This window comes from Medicago sativa, chromosome 2 (genome assembly GCF_051527215.1).
Source record: "Medicago sativa cultivar Bolivia chromosome 2, Bolivia_mono, whole genome shotgun sequence".
NCBI classification, from domain to species: Eukaryota; Viridiplantae; Streptophyta; class Magnoliopsida; order Fabales; family Fabaceae; genus Medicago; species Medicago sativa.
The window spans coordinates 34,339,723-34,354,703 of record NC_140750.1 but is presented as its reverse complement, the minus strand read 5'-3'; the positions used below and the strand labels follow the sequence as shown (position 1 = coordinate 34,354,703).

The window sequence follows — 14,981 nt, the reverse complement described above, 5'->3', positions numbered from 1 at the left end:
TGAGTATTTGTTTTGTCTTATGTTATATCGTTAGGCTTGAGAACACCTGTCAAGATGTGGGAATCCCACATGATGATTGGGATGTGATGCCCCATGGTGACACCAATCAAATATGTATCCGGTATGAGAATTGTGTCTTGCCTATTCTCAATATTTTGTTCAAAGAGATGCAAATAAGTTTATTTTCCCAATTTGGAGACGGAGGTGTTAAACCATTTGAAGGTTGCCCCTCCTAATTTCACCCTTTGAGTTAGGCCCTAGTGAAAATGATCCAGTTGTGGTGTGAGTATGTGAATGGAATTCCGACTCGCTATGTTCTTCCATTTTTTTTCTGCGTTTAACGAAAGTTGGTCATTTATCTTGAGAGGAGTAAGAAGTCATCTTCGAGGAATTCCTTAGTTATGTACAAGAAACCCCTAGGGTTGGTCTCTTTGAGGTATTTTTACACTCTATGAAGACGCCCTTCAAATATATGTATTTCTTGGTGAGGCCAATGATACGAGAGGCCTATGCCACAGATTTTACCTTTCTTCATGAGGTAATGAAGGATGGGGAACCTATCTCCTGTGTAGGTTGGTTCCCAAAATACAGGTTGCATGACCATTTCTTCGTTCCTCATAATGCTTACATTTTAAATATGAGTGCTCTGACAATCGAGGAGTAAAGGTTGAAAGAGAATCTAGACGCCTTTATCAATGGCTTTAAGAAGGAGTTGTCTCTTGATATGGTTCTTAATGATCATTTCTTTAATACCCGGTTAATCTTGAGCATCGATCAGACAAACGAAAAGATAAAGTTGGTCTTTACCTTTTTCTTTGAATTTCATCTTTACCTTGTCTTTATTTGCTTTTACAACGATTTTGTTTTTCCTTTTTGCAAACAACATAGGAAATCTCAATAGGATTAGTTTTCGAAGTATTTCTATGGGAAAAGGTTTTTCGTCTCCCAATGTTAAGTTCATCCAGCAGGCAGAGGTCTCTGAATAACCTATGGTCTCAGATTCTAAGCAAGCAAACATGTAGGATCTTCCATCCAAGGTCATTAATGAACACGACGGTGATGCTCTTGAGGAGAGTCTGGATGCAAAGAGGAATCTAACAACTGAGGTTGATGACAGTGGTAACAGGAAGAAAATCAGAAAAAGAACCTTCCGAGGAATGATAAGCTGGTGTGCGAAGGCAAAACTTTAATGAGTTGTCCCTTATTGTCTTCCTCCAATGTTTGCTTTAAATACTCCGTAGAGTGGAAAACACTTCAAGGGGGATTTTGCTCAGGAGTACCTGGTGTGTATGTCTAGTATTTCTGACGAAGATCGTCGAGAACTATTGGCATCATTCGTGATCCATTTGTAGTGGATCTTGACAGGTAGCTCGATGTTGGCAGTCGGGGACTTAGATGGCCTTAATTATTCAACTGTTTTGGAGGAGAGGAATGTCTTCAAAGAACAGGTGTAGCAACTTAAAGCAGAGGTCTAGACTTGTAAGTCTATAGCTTAGAAGGCTAAGGAAAACTTGTCTTCAAAGATCACTATGAAGGGGAAGCTATATGAGTCCATCGCTTCTATTGAGAATTCCAACAAGGAGATGAAGTCCAATAACAAGACTTTTTTTGATTGGCTTTCCATGCTCCAAAAGGATATTAATGATCTCGGATCACCAAAGGAACTTCATGACAAGATCCTAGTCTGGAGAAGGCTCTCGAGGAGCATCAGACGACCTTGGAAGCATTCAGAAAAATATAAAGGAAGCCAGGTTGGCCTTAAAAACAATGGATGATCTCGCAACTGAGCTAAGCGAGGAGTTAAAGAAGATTTTGACAATGAAGTCGCTACTAAAGGAGATCCTCAAGCTTATGCCTTGAATTTTTTTTCCTTATTTTGGCATTGATGTTTTAACTTTATTGTTGGTGTCGGCCTTAACAATTTGTTTTCATGTAATATTACTTCGTTCTTTCTCGTCAACATGCTTGTCCTGGAGATTTCTATCCTGCGTGTTTTCGCACAATTACAAATGATTTATTTAAGTAATGAAATGTGTTTATGATGATGGAATAACATATGATGTTTCTAGCTATGTTTTTAGTTTATATCATTGCATTTGAAGGCAAATTAGAAGTCAATTAGAGAAGTTGTTAAAGGTTTTAGGAACTTTTTGTATTGGTTTCATTCGAGTTTTGAGGATCTCCTTTAGTAATCATGCACTATAAATAGAAGCCCTTGCACACACTTTGTAATGATGTCGGTTTCCATGAGAAGTTACACCTCTTGGATTAGGGTTCCACGATGAACCCATTCTTATTTGTTTGATTCCATTAATAAAGTTTTTATTCACTTTATAATCTAAAGTCAGGTTTAATTCGTATATGTCCGCTTTTATAACAATTACGTTATTCTTAGCATGTTTTTCAGTCATTTTCAGTAGGTTTTACAAGCAGAATAGGGGAGTATTAGAGCAATTGCTTATGATTTTGGGATATTTGTATTGTTTTCTATATTTTAGTCTGTTATTATATTCTTCCCGAAAGATAGCAATTTTACGGTGTTTTGTTGTAATCCATGAAGAAATCATGCATATAGGCAAAGCAAGACATATGAAGATTTGTCATATACCTCGTTTGTTCAACTTGTACTATCCATTTAGGATTGATTTGTGGTTGTTGGGTAAGGTTTATATGTCCTGTTAGATGTTTGTTCTTTCTTTTTATATATTAAATTTTCCTCGAAAATTGCTTTTCTGACATTCAAAGTCTCTTAAAAACACATTGAAATGATGCAAATACCCCCGACGGTAGTTAACTACCGTTGAAAAAACCGACGGTAGCTAACTACCGTTGCGTTTTGCCTTTCTTCAATTATTGGCAGAAATTTGCATTTTTAAAAAAACATTCATTTGCTAAATTTTTAAAAATCATAACTTCAAAATACACAATTACGCAAAATTACTTTAGCTTTAATTTCATCTACGTTTTAATTGGGCCCCAAAATATATACATATATATTTGCGTTATTTCAATGTATTTTTAAGAACTTTTGTATGTGAAAAAATCAATTTCCTATGACATTTGGCACACTATTGTTTGTTGAAAATTGTCTTTTTCAATCATTCTCATTTACCACATTCATTCATTCAATCATTCTCAATACCTTTTAAAAACATTCATTTGCTTAATGGTAAGCACGTCTTAGAAAGATCAATTCAATTCATAAGGATGTTTTATCATAATGATGTTGAATTTAAATAAAATTCATGGTTGTTTGCTCAAGATGTTGGCATTAAAGTGTCTTTTACTTAGTGTAAAAATTTACAAGTCGCTTTCAAAACTCCAAAGAATGAAGAGAACACAACATATGTATTCTACCAAATCAACTATACATGTTCTCACATCGAATTCCTTCCTATAAGATGAGTAGTGATGAACATGAATGCATTCCAATATATTATTTTGAACTTAATCATAGAGCCCTGCCTACTGAGAAGTTTCAATTGACAGAGGAGGATGATCAAGCACAAAACAAAATCTTAGAAATGCATTCATGTTCGTCACACTCATCGTATACGAAAGAATTTGATGTGAAAACCTATATAGTTGATTTGGTAGAATACATGTTGTGTTCTCTTCATTCTTGTGAGTTTTGAAAGAAACTTGCAAACCTTTACACTAAGTATAAGACACTTGAATACCAACACTCATCAGACTACCATGAATTAAACTTAATTCCAAAAAAATATAGACACACTACATAATAATACTACCTAAACATCTTCATCTAGCCGAATCAAACTCTTGAAAACATAGCATCCATCTCGACCGTCGAAACATGTTGTGCTGATCAAATATCGAGAATGTGCTCCCTTCTGAGTCGTTCGTTAATTCCAGTCGATTGAATGTCAATCTCCCCTCTGAGTCGAATGATGGACGTTCATACCAAAGGTATTTCACCCTCCTTGTATCTCCATGGTTGAGTCGTTGGCTGATTTCATCCAATTGATCTTTTACGTGACATCGTCCCGAACCATGAACAAATTAGGGTTTCCACCGTTAAAGCATACTCGAGAGTTGAACAAATTATCCATTGCTTTATATCTACACCATAAGAAATTAAAAACAATCAATGAGAAACTCATTCAAACATTTCATCGAACACTTGGAGTGCAAATTATACATAAACCCTAAAACTAAAACTACAACATAAACATGCAAACATCTAAACATTTAATCAACATAAATCATTTACATGTAAACATTGAACCATTTCTTACAAAAAAATATTAAAATTTCAATGAACCCTAAAACTAAAAATATCCAAAAATAAATAAATAAATAAAAACCTATGCAAACTATATTGTATGTTAATAACACTTGTATTACTTACTTGTGATTTTGTTGAAGAAATTTAGATGAATTTTGTGAAACTGAGGTTGTGGGATTTTGGCAGAGATTCTGAGAGTATGAAAATTGAGAGAGTATGTAGAAGTGTAGGTGATTCTGTCATTGGTACCAAAATTTCAACAGTATTTAACCACCGCTGGGAAATAAGCACGAAGGTACTTAACTACCGCAAGTTTTACCGTTGGAGGTATTTGCGTCATTTCGATGTGTTTTTAAGAAAATTTCATTGTGAGAAAATCATTTTTCATTTTCCTTTGCTTAAAAAAAATTGCTCTTCTCTTTTCAAGTTTAGTTCACTCCCAACCGAACTACCCAAAATACTCTTGCATGAGTTAACTCGCGTAGATGTATTACCATTGTGACTTAAGTCACGCTCGGTACATGACTTAAGTCAACGTGAGTTAACTCATGTTGGGTTCTGTTATAAAAACAGAACAACACCATAGGAATTTACAAAACTCCATTGTTGCAGTTTTGATCTCCATTGTTGCAATTTTCTCCAATCTTCAGCAAATCCACGCCAATTACAATCCCAAAATCAAGTAAGTGTTTATTATCCTATTGCATTGGCTTTTCGTTGATTGAAATGTTAGAATTTTTAGATAAATTGTCACATATTTAGATTTTTTTTGATTTAGATGTTTATGATTTGATTGAATTGTTAGATGTTGATTAGAGTAGAAATTGTTGATTAGAGTAGATTTGATTGAATTGTGGTAGAAATTGTTAAGAATTGTTTGAAATTGTTAAGAGTTTGTGGTAGAAATTTTAGGATTAAAATAGGTTTGACCATTGATGTTTATATTGTGTAGATATGTCTCAGAAACAAGGTGATACTCAATTAAAAAGGAGGGTGAGAAGAAGAAAGCAAAAACCACTGCTACATGCACGGTATCGAATGTGATGGATCCGGACAAAAAAGCAGGGCGAATGTGCCCATGTACAATTTCAACAAGATGAGACGGAGCGGAAGGACCTGTTATTTTGGTTCGCAACCAAAAGCAGGTGCCCCAAGAACTATTGAGGACAACCCAATCAACTTACGTGACGAGGGAGACGATTAAATGTAATGACTTATAATGTCGTGGGTTTTTTGGATGTTTTTTTTTTTATGTTTTTGGACATGATGCGCATTTTGGTACATTTTTGTATTAAATAAATTTGAATAGAGTTGCGTATGAAATAAAGTTGAATAAATGTGAATAAATTAAATTACATTCTCCCTAAATATGTGGTATCATCATGATGTTGGGTTTAAATTAAATTAAATTCTTGAAAGTTTGCTGAAAATATTGGCATTGAAGTGTCTTATACTTAGTGTAAAAATTTGCAAGTTTGTTTGAAAGCTGAAAATAATGAATAGAACACAATACATGTATTCTAGCAAATCAACTTTATAGGTTTTCACATTGAATTCCCTCGTATAAGGTGAGTAGCGACGAACAGGAATGCATTCCAATACATTCTTTTGAACTTAATCCTACTGCACTGACAGATTTCAATTGACAGAGGAGCATGATCAAGCACAAAACAACAACTTAGAGGTGCATTCCCTTTCGTCACACTCATCTTATACAAAGGAATTCGATGTGAAAACTTATATAGTTGATTTGGTAAAATACATGTTGTGTTCTCTTCATTCTTTTGAGTTTTCAAATAGACTTGCAAACCTTTACCCTAAGTATAAGACACTTCAATACCAACATCTTCACCAAACTAACAAGTATTAAACTTAAATTCCAACAAAATAAAGACACTACATAATAATGATGCTACATAAAGCATAATCTTGTGGCATAATCAAACTCTTGATAATATCTTCAGATGATCTCAACAACGTAGCATTCATCTCAATCCTCGGGAACATGCGGTGCTGACGATATATGGAGCACATGTTACTCATGCAATCATCGTCTGTCAGCATTACCTTGTCGGACTGGAATAAATCGGGACGTGCATATTGAACGTCCTCCACCCTCCTTGTGTCTCCAGGGTTGAGTCCTTGGCTGATCTCATTCAGTTGATCCTTCACATCCTTTAGCGTGACATCGACCGGAACCTTGAACAAATTGTCCATTGTTTCAGATCTACACCAAAAGAAATTAAATAATCAATGAAAAACTCATTCAAACATTGCATCAAACACTTGGAGTGAAAATTATAAATAAACTCTAAAACTCAAAACTACAACATAAACATGCAAATATCTAAACAATTAAGCAATATAAATCATTAACATGTAAACATTGTATCTTTTCTTGCCAAAAAAATCAAAATTTAAACAAACCCTTAAACTAAACAATTTCTAATTTAAGAGAAAAAATCTAACATATAGACATAAAATGTTAATGGTGTTTGATTATGAAAACTTATTTGTTATTGAAGTGTTGTTTGATTTGAACTTGAAGAAATTAGGAATTTGGATGATTTGAGTGTTTTTAGAGAGTTGAGATGAGAAACGAGGAAGAATGAAGAGATAAGGTGATGTCTGATCTATAAAGGGATGCCACGTGACTTAACTAACGCTGGATGTATCGAACATGACTTAAGTCACGTAGGTTGTATTTCGGTGTGACTTAAGTCACATTGAGTTTAATACCTGCATGACTTAAGTCACATGGGAAGTATTTTAGGAAGTTCAGTTGAGAGTGAGCAAATCTTGATGGGAGAAGAGCAATTTTCAAAAACAAAACTAGATCAATCATTTGATCCAAAACAATTTGGCCCAATCTTGCTTTATGGGGAGGCAAGTTCTATACGGGCGCTGCTTTTCTCACCCCCTCTTTGTTCTTTAAACACCCCTCACACTTTTTCTAACAAGCTCATTCCAAAAGCACAAGTAAGATTGGGCCATATGGTTCCATCACATAATAAGATTAGCAGAAAATAATAACAAGTTCTATATGGTTTATTCCATCACATAATAACTTGTTACATCAAATAATATACATATACATGCAAACCCAAATCAAATATTTTTAGAGAAGATAAAGTACTACTAAATCTATAATCCTAATCCAGCATGCAACATCTAACTCATTTGATACTATAATCTAATTAACTCAAAATGACACATTCTTTTGAGTCAATGCTTGATCAGAGTCAGAATTCCTTTGCCAAAACTTAAAATTCAAGGTTCTTCTTTCCAACATGTTCTCAACCTCTTCAATAGGAAGTCCCTTTGTTTCTGGCACAAAAACAATGACAAAAACAATGGCAGCAACAGTGATGAAAATGAATATCATGAATGTGTATGAAGTTCCAATAGCATCAGTCAATGATAGAAAAGATTGTGCAACAATGAGATTTGAAATCCAATTTGATGTTGATGCTATTCCTCCACATATTCCTCTGTATCTTAATGGATATATTTCAGAGTTTACAACCCATGGAACTGTTCCCATTCCTGGTGAGAAGAATAGGATGTATAGTGAAAGACCAATTAGTGCTAGCCAACCATTTTTGCTTGGACATCCTCTTGTGTACCATTGTCGACTTTGCTCTTTTTGACATTGATCTTCTGTTGTGTCATTGGATATTAGACATGCCCCAGGTAATAGCTGCACAATAATTAGTATTGTTATTAGACATTGGAACAAAAATTTATTAGAGTAATTCAATACTGGTTAATAAGTGGTTAGTTAACTAATAGTATGGTTAATTTTGTAAGGTTACTTGAGAAGCAAGTAACAGAATTGTTAAGTATAGTTAGTTGAGAAACTTGCTATATAATTTTGTTAAAAAACACTTAGTATTCTTTTTTTTGGTGGTGGCCGAGTGTTAAAAAACACTTAGTATTCTTTTTTTTGGTGGTGGCCGAGATTTGAACCTCGGACCTTGCATATATTATGCATTGTCCTTACCAGCTGAGTTAAGTTCACGAGTCATGAGGACAAACACTTAGTATTCTATTTGAAAGGAAAGATTAAAAAAAAATGTTACCTTATTACCAGCAGAAGCACAAAATCCACATTCAGGAGAAGCCTTTAGACATTTCATGCAATCCCATTGAGCAGCATCCAAAGCTGTTCTATAATCAGGGCAAGTAGTATTGAACTTAGAAGTTTCAATTTCACTAACCATAGGAGAATGGGTTGTAGTTTGATGGAACACAACAGTCAAAACGACAAGAGAGATGATAACACCTGACAAACTAAACAACAAAAGCTTCTTCCTTCCGGTCTTATCGATAAAGTATATGCTCAAAATCGAACCAAATGCATTAATTCCAGCCGTGACAAGCGACAGAAGAAGTGCTGTTTTGTTTGATGCAAAACCAGCTAATTGAACGATGGTTGGACTGTAGTACATTACGGTGTTGATTCCAACAAATTGTTGGAAGATTTGTAGTCCCACTCCTGCATATAAACCTCTTCTCACTGTTTTGGTTTTCAAAAGTTTGATTATGCTGACTTTGTTTGAAGATGAATCGTCTTTGGTTTCCATTTCAACTGATTCTTTTAGTGCAATGATTTCATCTTCAACATCTTGTGGAGGGTATATCTTCCTTAAAATTTCTTTAGCTTCTTCTTCTTTTCCCTGTTTTTTGTTTAACATATAAGCCAAATGGAAGTTAAGTAAAACTACACAAAACATAACATTTTGTAGCATATATTTAAAATAGGAGAGTATGTATTGCAGCAAAATGCAGACAATTTCTGCCGATGCGACCACAATTGTGTTTGTGATGTCGTGCAGAAATTTCGAAAATATTTAAATTGCGGCTGCAGTTGCATTTATGAACCGAAATTTAGAGCTATGAATGAACACTTTTCAAAAAGTGACGATGTTAGGAGAATTAACCTTTCTGAACAACCAACGAGGTGATTCTGGGAGCATAAGCATCAATACGATTTGTGTTAAAGCCGGTACTGCTGCAACGCCTAACATCCACCTCCATGTTCCTGGTGCCTGAACAAATCATATCAAACAATCAAGTTACACAACTATAGTTTGTACAAAAATAAACACTTTAGACAAAGCAATTAAAAGTTGAAAGAATCTTATGACCAAAATATGTTTAACACTAAGCCTGATGGATCACCCTAAGATGATGAGTCACACCTCCTTCTAGAAGGATCTAAATAGTTTCTATTATGATGAGACATAGTTTGTTAGAATCAGCAATATCAAGGTTTATGCAACCGAGATAAAGTTCACGTCGATTGAATTTGCTCATCACTAAGAGTTTCACATTCGAAAATATGTCATGAAAATGTTTTTATCAATTGGTCACCTTCTATTAGGTCACCTCAATCGGACCATACGAATCACACTACAAATATGCAGTTCTCATTGTAAAAGGTGTGTTAAGAATCTCACAATCAATGAAATATAGCATTTATGTTGTTTATATGTCAGGACACTGACGACATAGATATCGGTTTTATAAAGTTGAGTTAGACTCACATTTGTGAATGCCAAGTTGATAACATAGGAAAGGAATTGTCCACCAGTGATGAGAAATCCATTGAGACTAACAAGAGCTCCACGAACTCTAGTTGGAGAAGCTTCTGAGATGTATAAAGGGGAAGCCATTGAAGCCATTCCAACACCAAGACCAACAAAGACTCTACCAACAATGAGAATAGCTGGATTGATTGCAGCAGCCATAACAACTGAGCCAACGAAAAAGAGTGCATCTGCAAGAATTATTGCTTTTTTCCTTCCAAATCGATCGTTAATCCATCCACCAACTGATGCACCTATGATTGCTCCAGCAAGTGCTGTACTCACTATGGCTTCCTGATTTATCAACATCAATTAAGTAATCATTATAATATAGTTGTTGTGATAATGAAATTAGCATACAAATGTAACCTTATCTTATTTACCTTTCACTTAATTAATAAGTTCAACTCAGAATTTAAAATGTAATCACATTTCACTATATAAATATTTGACAATTTGTTTATAAGTGGGGGCAATCCTGTCGATCATGTATAACAATATATTATGTCTTCCGTGTCCATGAATGATTTTAATCATGTTAGTTTTACCATCTAAAAAGGCTTAGCGGCGCAGCTTGTTGCTCGCTTGCCTTCGACTTATGTGTAATTTTTGTATATATATAAATATTTGTATTTAATTATGTGTTAGGGAAAAATACACCAAAAAAAATATATATTGGAAAATAAAGAATTAGAAGTGATTATTGTTTCACCTTATTAATCCTATTCCTCCAATATAAATGTGTCAAAACTAACACCAAAATAAAATAAAATAGTGTCAAAACTTGTATATTTTTTCTTTTGCATAAGATCAGCAGAGGAAGAAGTGAGTTATGTAACATAAACTTCATATTTTTTTCTCCCTTTTGAAAATAAAACATATCAAAAAAGTTATTATGTTCTTGCTCATGTTATGTCGCATTTGTGTACCCATCTTTGCCACTACATAATTTATGTTGGTAACAATTTTAAAATGGATTGTACCAAAAAAAAAAAACAATTTTAAAATGGATAAATATTGTCTAACGGTCTACGGTTATGATTTTTGATGTTCTGAATTTAGAAGGCTAAAGCTTCTCTTGTACCCTCAATAATAAAAACAAAAGAACGAAAAAAAATGTAATTGATGTTATGTAATTATTAAAAATATAAAGGAGATTGAAAACTACAAAATAAAATCTGCAAAATGGTTTGAGAAATAAGGATTGAATTCAGAACTATCTATGACCACACAAGTATTGGCCAAAAATTCAAGGTGTTAGACAGTTCGGGAAGGGACCACACCCTTATTTGATTGAGTAAGTGAGAATAAAATTCACCAACCTTACAAAAGCATACTATCATACGTTTTTTGTGTTTCTTTTTGGTGGTGTCTAGATTCGAACCCCGGATTTTTCATATATTATGCATTGTTCTTATCATTTGAGTTAAGTTTATGGGGACAAGTTTTTTGTGTCTCAATACAATAAAAGAATTTATCATTAAATTTATTTTATTAACCTAACAAATTATTATTTTCATGGAGACTCTTTTTATTTTTTATTTTATTTTTTGGTCTGTATTTTCAAGGTGACTTCTGATGCCAACATATATGTACTCATGGTTTTGACGTTTCAATACATTATGTTTTACTTTAATGTACTATACAAGTGCTATAAATAATGCTGAGATTTTGACATAACATTTTATAAACCAAAGATGTGGATGAAAAAGTTTAATCAATCTTTTTTTATAAAGGACTATATCTGCACAAACTTATTGAATTATGTATGTGATTTAAATTTAAATTGTAATAAAAAACATCAGTGGTATAACGAAAATTATGAATGATAAATGTGTTAAACTATTTCCATATTTTTTCTTCTTGGCTTTTCATGACCATATATAATATACTGAATTGACCAGGTTATGTTTTCCTATAGAAACAACTTAAAATTGAGAAAACTATCACAAGGTGCTTGTGTTAGTTTTTTATTGGTATCAATGGCAAGGTAAAATGGTTATAAAGGGGTATTGTCAAATAATTTTTTAGATGCAATAAAGGTATTTTTGGCGTGTAACATATAATAATCTCTCGACTCGGATAATATTGTATCGGAGGAAGCATGATTGGACTCAAACTTAGAACCTTTTATTAAACCATAATATATCCGAACTATTCCATCAAAGCTAATGGTTAAATTGTTGAAAAAAAAAATGACTAGAAACAAGAAAAAACATAGTGTGTCCAACTAAAATGGATAAAGATACTAACTCCAATCACATTAATAGGGAAAAAACTCATTGAATACCAAATATATTTGGTCTATAATATATATCAAATATTCAACGAATCTGAAACAATTTTTTTTTTTATGAATGAGACCGAAGGAAATATATAACTAACTTTTTATGAACATTACCTGCAGCCAAGTTTGTCTATCCACAGCCTTGAAATCATCTCTTATATACAAAAGAGCCCCAGATATGACTCCTGCATATACCCAAATACCCATCATTAATTAATCACCAGCTCTAACACTTTTTATTGTTTAGAAGAGAATTTATTAAAATAAATTATTGTTTAGAAGAGAATTTATTAAAATAAATAAAAGTTAAACAGAGAAATAGGTTATTTAAGCTTTAGTTAGTAATATGGATATTATATTAAAAAAAAAAAAAACTAGTTATATAGATATGAATTATTTTTTTATATTATTTACCAGTATCATAGCCAAAGAGAAAACCACCAATTCCAGCAGAGAAAGCAAGACGAAGAACATAAGGATTTTTCCATGATAGAGACAAACATTCTCTGAAAGCAGAGACATCAGCTTCAGGGACTCCTCCTTCCATTTTCAACAATTAACAAAAGCAGTATATAAGAAACTGAAGGCTTTGTTATTTTTTTTTTTTGTTTTATTGGCAAACTATAAAGTCCATAAAATGTAGAAGAGACTAGAAAGCGTGCTAGTCAAAAGGATAATAAGAAGAGTGATACTATAGTAGCATATTTATAGTCACAAATTTGTTGTCATGTTGAGTTTTGATACATATTTGGAATCACGGACAGTTTGGAATTTTCAATGGTAAAAAAAGTAGTGTGCATATGTGCAATGAATATTGAATAATCAAAAGTACTACTGTTATAACAGAGCAATTCTTACCTAGTTACAACCTCAAATTAAAAATATTTGGGAACACATACATAAATGGAGAGAATTAAAAGAAAAATATATTAGTCACATCATTTTTTATTTTATCTTTAAATTTTTCTTATCTGTGTGTATATACCTAAGTCATTTTATTTGTGTTTGTGACCAATTTAGACTTTCTCATTATAATATTATAACGAGAACTAATATGTACACTGAAATTTTATTAGGTACCCATACATTTTAAAAAAACCTAATTTAAAATTTAAACTTATTTTAGAATAATTAAATATAAAAATATGACATAACATTATGATTAGATGATGAGTAGATATAAAAAAAAAAAAAAAAACTTCGACATATCGATGGGGTGGATCTAGACATTTCAGTATATGTGTGGCTAAATTTTCAAAGAAGAAACAATAACGTATACCATATTAAAAATAACAAATAACATTGTTTGATGTAATACAATTATAACGAAAATTGTCTCATATCCATTTGTTAAAAATGAGGTAAAATAACATCATTGTTAACTCTTAAAAGAACTTTTTATATAAGTTATAAAACAGTCATTAAGTCATTGATCACTCATTTTCTTACATAGTTGACTCCACAACTTTCACAGCTGAAAAATCATGTTCAACACTTGTAGTTGCTATCCGCAAGAGCAAAACCAATTTCAGAGAAGTTTTTTTTTTTTTTGTAGAAAGAGAGAGAAGTGTTTTTTGATACAATTGTTTGTGCTATTTTATGAAAATAAAATAAAATTAGAGAATGGATGTGTGGCTTTAGCCACACATGCCAATATATTGGCCGCTAAAAATGAATAACTTGACAGATTTTGAACTCACTTGAATTGATCTGATGATATTGGTTTGGGACCTAGGAGCGTGCTTCTCCGAGGTTAAGATTTTAAATTTAATTTTCCTCGGTGTCAATTTTGGTAGACTAATTAATAGTTTTTTTTTTAAAAAAAAATAATAGTCATATATTTCTTAAAGAACTAACTCAAGTGTCAATGTTGTGTTTGACTCCTCAACTACATACCATAAAAAGTTAATAATCATCGTTTGTTACAATTATAATTTTCTTTTCATCATTGGATACATTATTATCATCATCATTATTATTATTATTATTATTATTATTATTATTATTATTATTATTATTATTTGTACCCTTCAAAAAATTATTATTATTTGTAAAAAAAATTGTGGGTATTCTTAGGGACAGGTACCCGAATTGACTTTTGCTTAATTTCTTACAAACCGGAGTGTAGGCCAACATCTTGTAGGTAGCCTTGAATTTGGATGCCACGCATTTCTTTTGATTAAATGTTTAAAATAAATTGGAGGAATACTATTTTGGCTGGGTTTGTCGGATTCAACTACGTATCTTTTTTTAAAAAAAAGATTCAACTACTTATCTTAAACAGTTTAGGTATTCAATATTGATGATGATGTAAATTAGTATATAATTTCTTTTTGTCGATTCTCTTTTCCATTAAAGAAATTGGACTAACTATCAGGTTTATAGTAAATTAGTATAAAATTTGTTTTTGTCGATTTTCTTCCCATTAACCTTTCATTTTCATATCCTCTCTTTGCAATTTTTACGCGACTTTGTATTCTAACGAAATAGGGATCCATTGTTTTATCAATCGAAATTCTTTTAAATTAAATAAAAGTATATTAAAAGAAACTAAAACACAGTTTAAACCCGTCCCATTATGGATTTATTTGCGGTGTCAATCAATTGCAACTTCACACAAGTCTTGTTAATGACTAAATTTCTCAATGATTTATCATAATGTATTATTTTCATAATTTTGTAATGAATTTGTTTCTTCTAAAAATTGAATTAATCGCTAATAAATTTAGGTTTTGATATTTTTAAAAGATACAAGAGCATAAAAAAACCAACTAATACAATTGATGACGAGTTCGAATTATTTTGCATTCTTAATCCTGAAAAAAAAAAAAAAAAACCAACTAATACAATAAAT

The 14,981-nt window shown here is 32.2% G+C and overlaps 2 protein-coding genes across 2 annotated transcripts; both read right to left on the bottom strand.

Annotated features, from left to right (window-relative positions):
* Window positions 1-6,145: 6,145 nt before the first annotated feature.
* On the bottom strand, window positions 6,146-6,466 carry LOC146946468 (uncharacterized). Its single transcript, XM_085748224.1, has one exon. It carries the CDS (start codon window positions 6,464-6,466, stop codon window positions 6,146-6,148), a length of 321 nt encoding a protein of 106 aa, XP_085604350.1.
* An 810-nt stretch (window positions 6,467-7,276) lies between these two features.
* Window positions 7,277-12,805, bottom strand: LOC146946467 (putative inositol transporter 2). Its single transcript, XM_085744539.1, has 6 exons — window positions 12,542-12,805; window positions 12,242-12,312; window positions 9,799-10,134; window positions 9,193-9,300; window positions 8,332-8,928; window positions 7,277-7,949 (listed from the first exon to the last, which is right to left on the bottom strand). Exons 1-6 carry the CDS (start codon window positions 12,672-12,674, stop codon window positions 7,452-7,454), a joined length of 1,743 nt encoding a protein of 580 aa, XP_085600665.1. The 5' UTR covers window positions 12,675-12,805; the 3' UTR covers window positions 7,277-7,451.
* Window positions 12,806-14,981: the final 2,176 nt, after the last annotated feature.

Coding starts and splice junctions, on each gene's coding strand:
- LOC146946468 (XM_085748224.1), bottom strand. CDS start 6,466: ATGGACAATTTGTTCAAGGTTCCGGTCGATGTCACGCTAAAGGATGTG.
- LOC146946467 (XM_085744539.1), bottom strand. CDS start 12,674: ATGGAAGGAGGAGTCCCTGAAGCTGATGTCTCTGCTTTCAGAGAATGT. Junction 10,135..12,241: donor ATAGACAAACTTGGCTGCAG/GTAATGTTCATA, acceptor TTGATAAATCAG/GAAGCCATAGTGAGTACAGC. Junction 8,929..9,192: donor CTCGTTGGTTGTTCAGAAAG/GTTAATTCTCCT, acceptor AACAAAAAACAG/GGAAAAGAAGAAGAAGCTAA.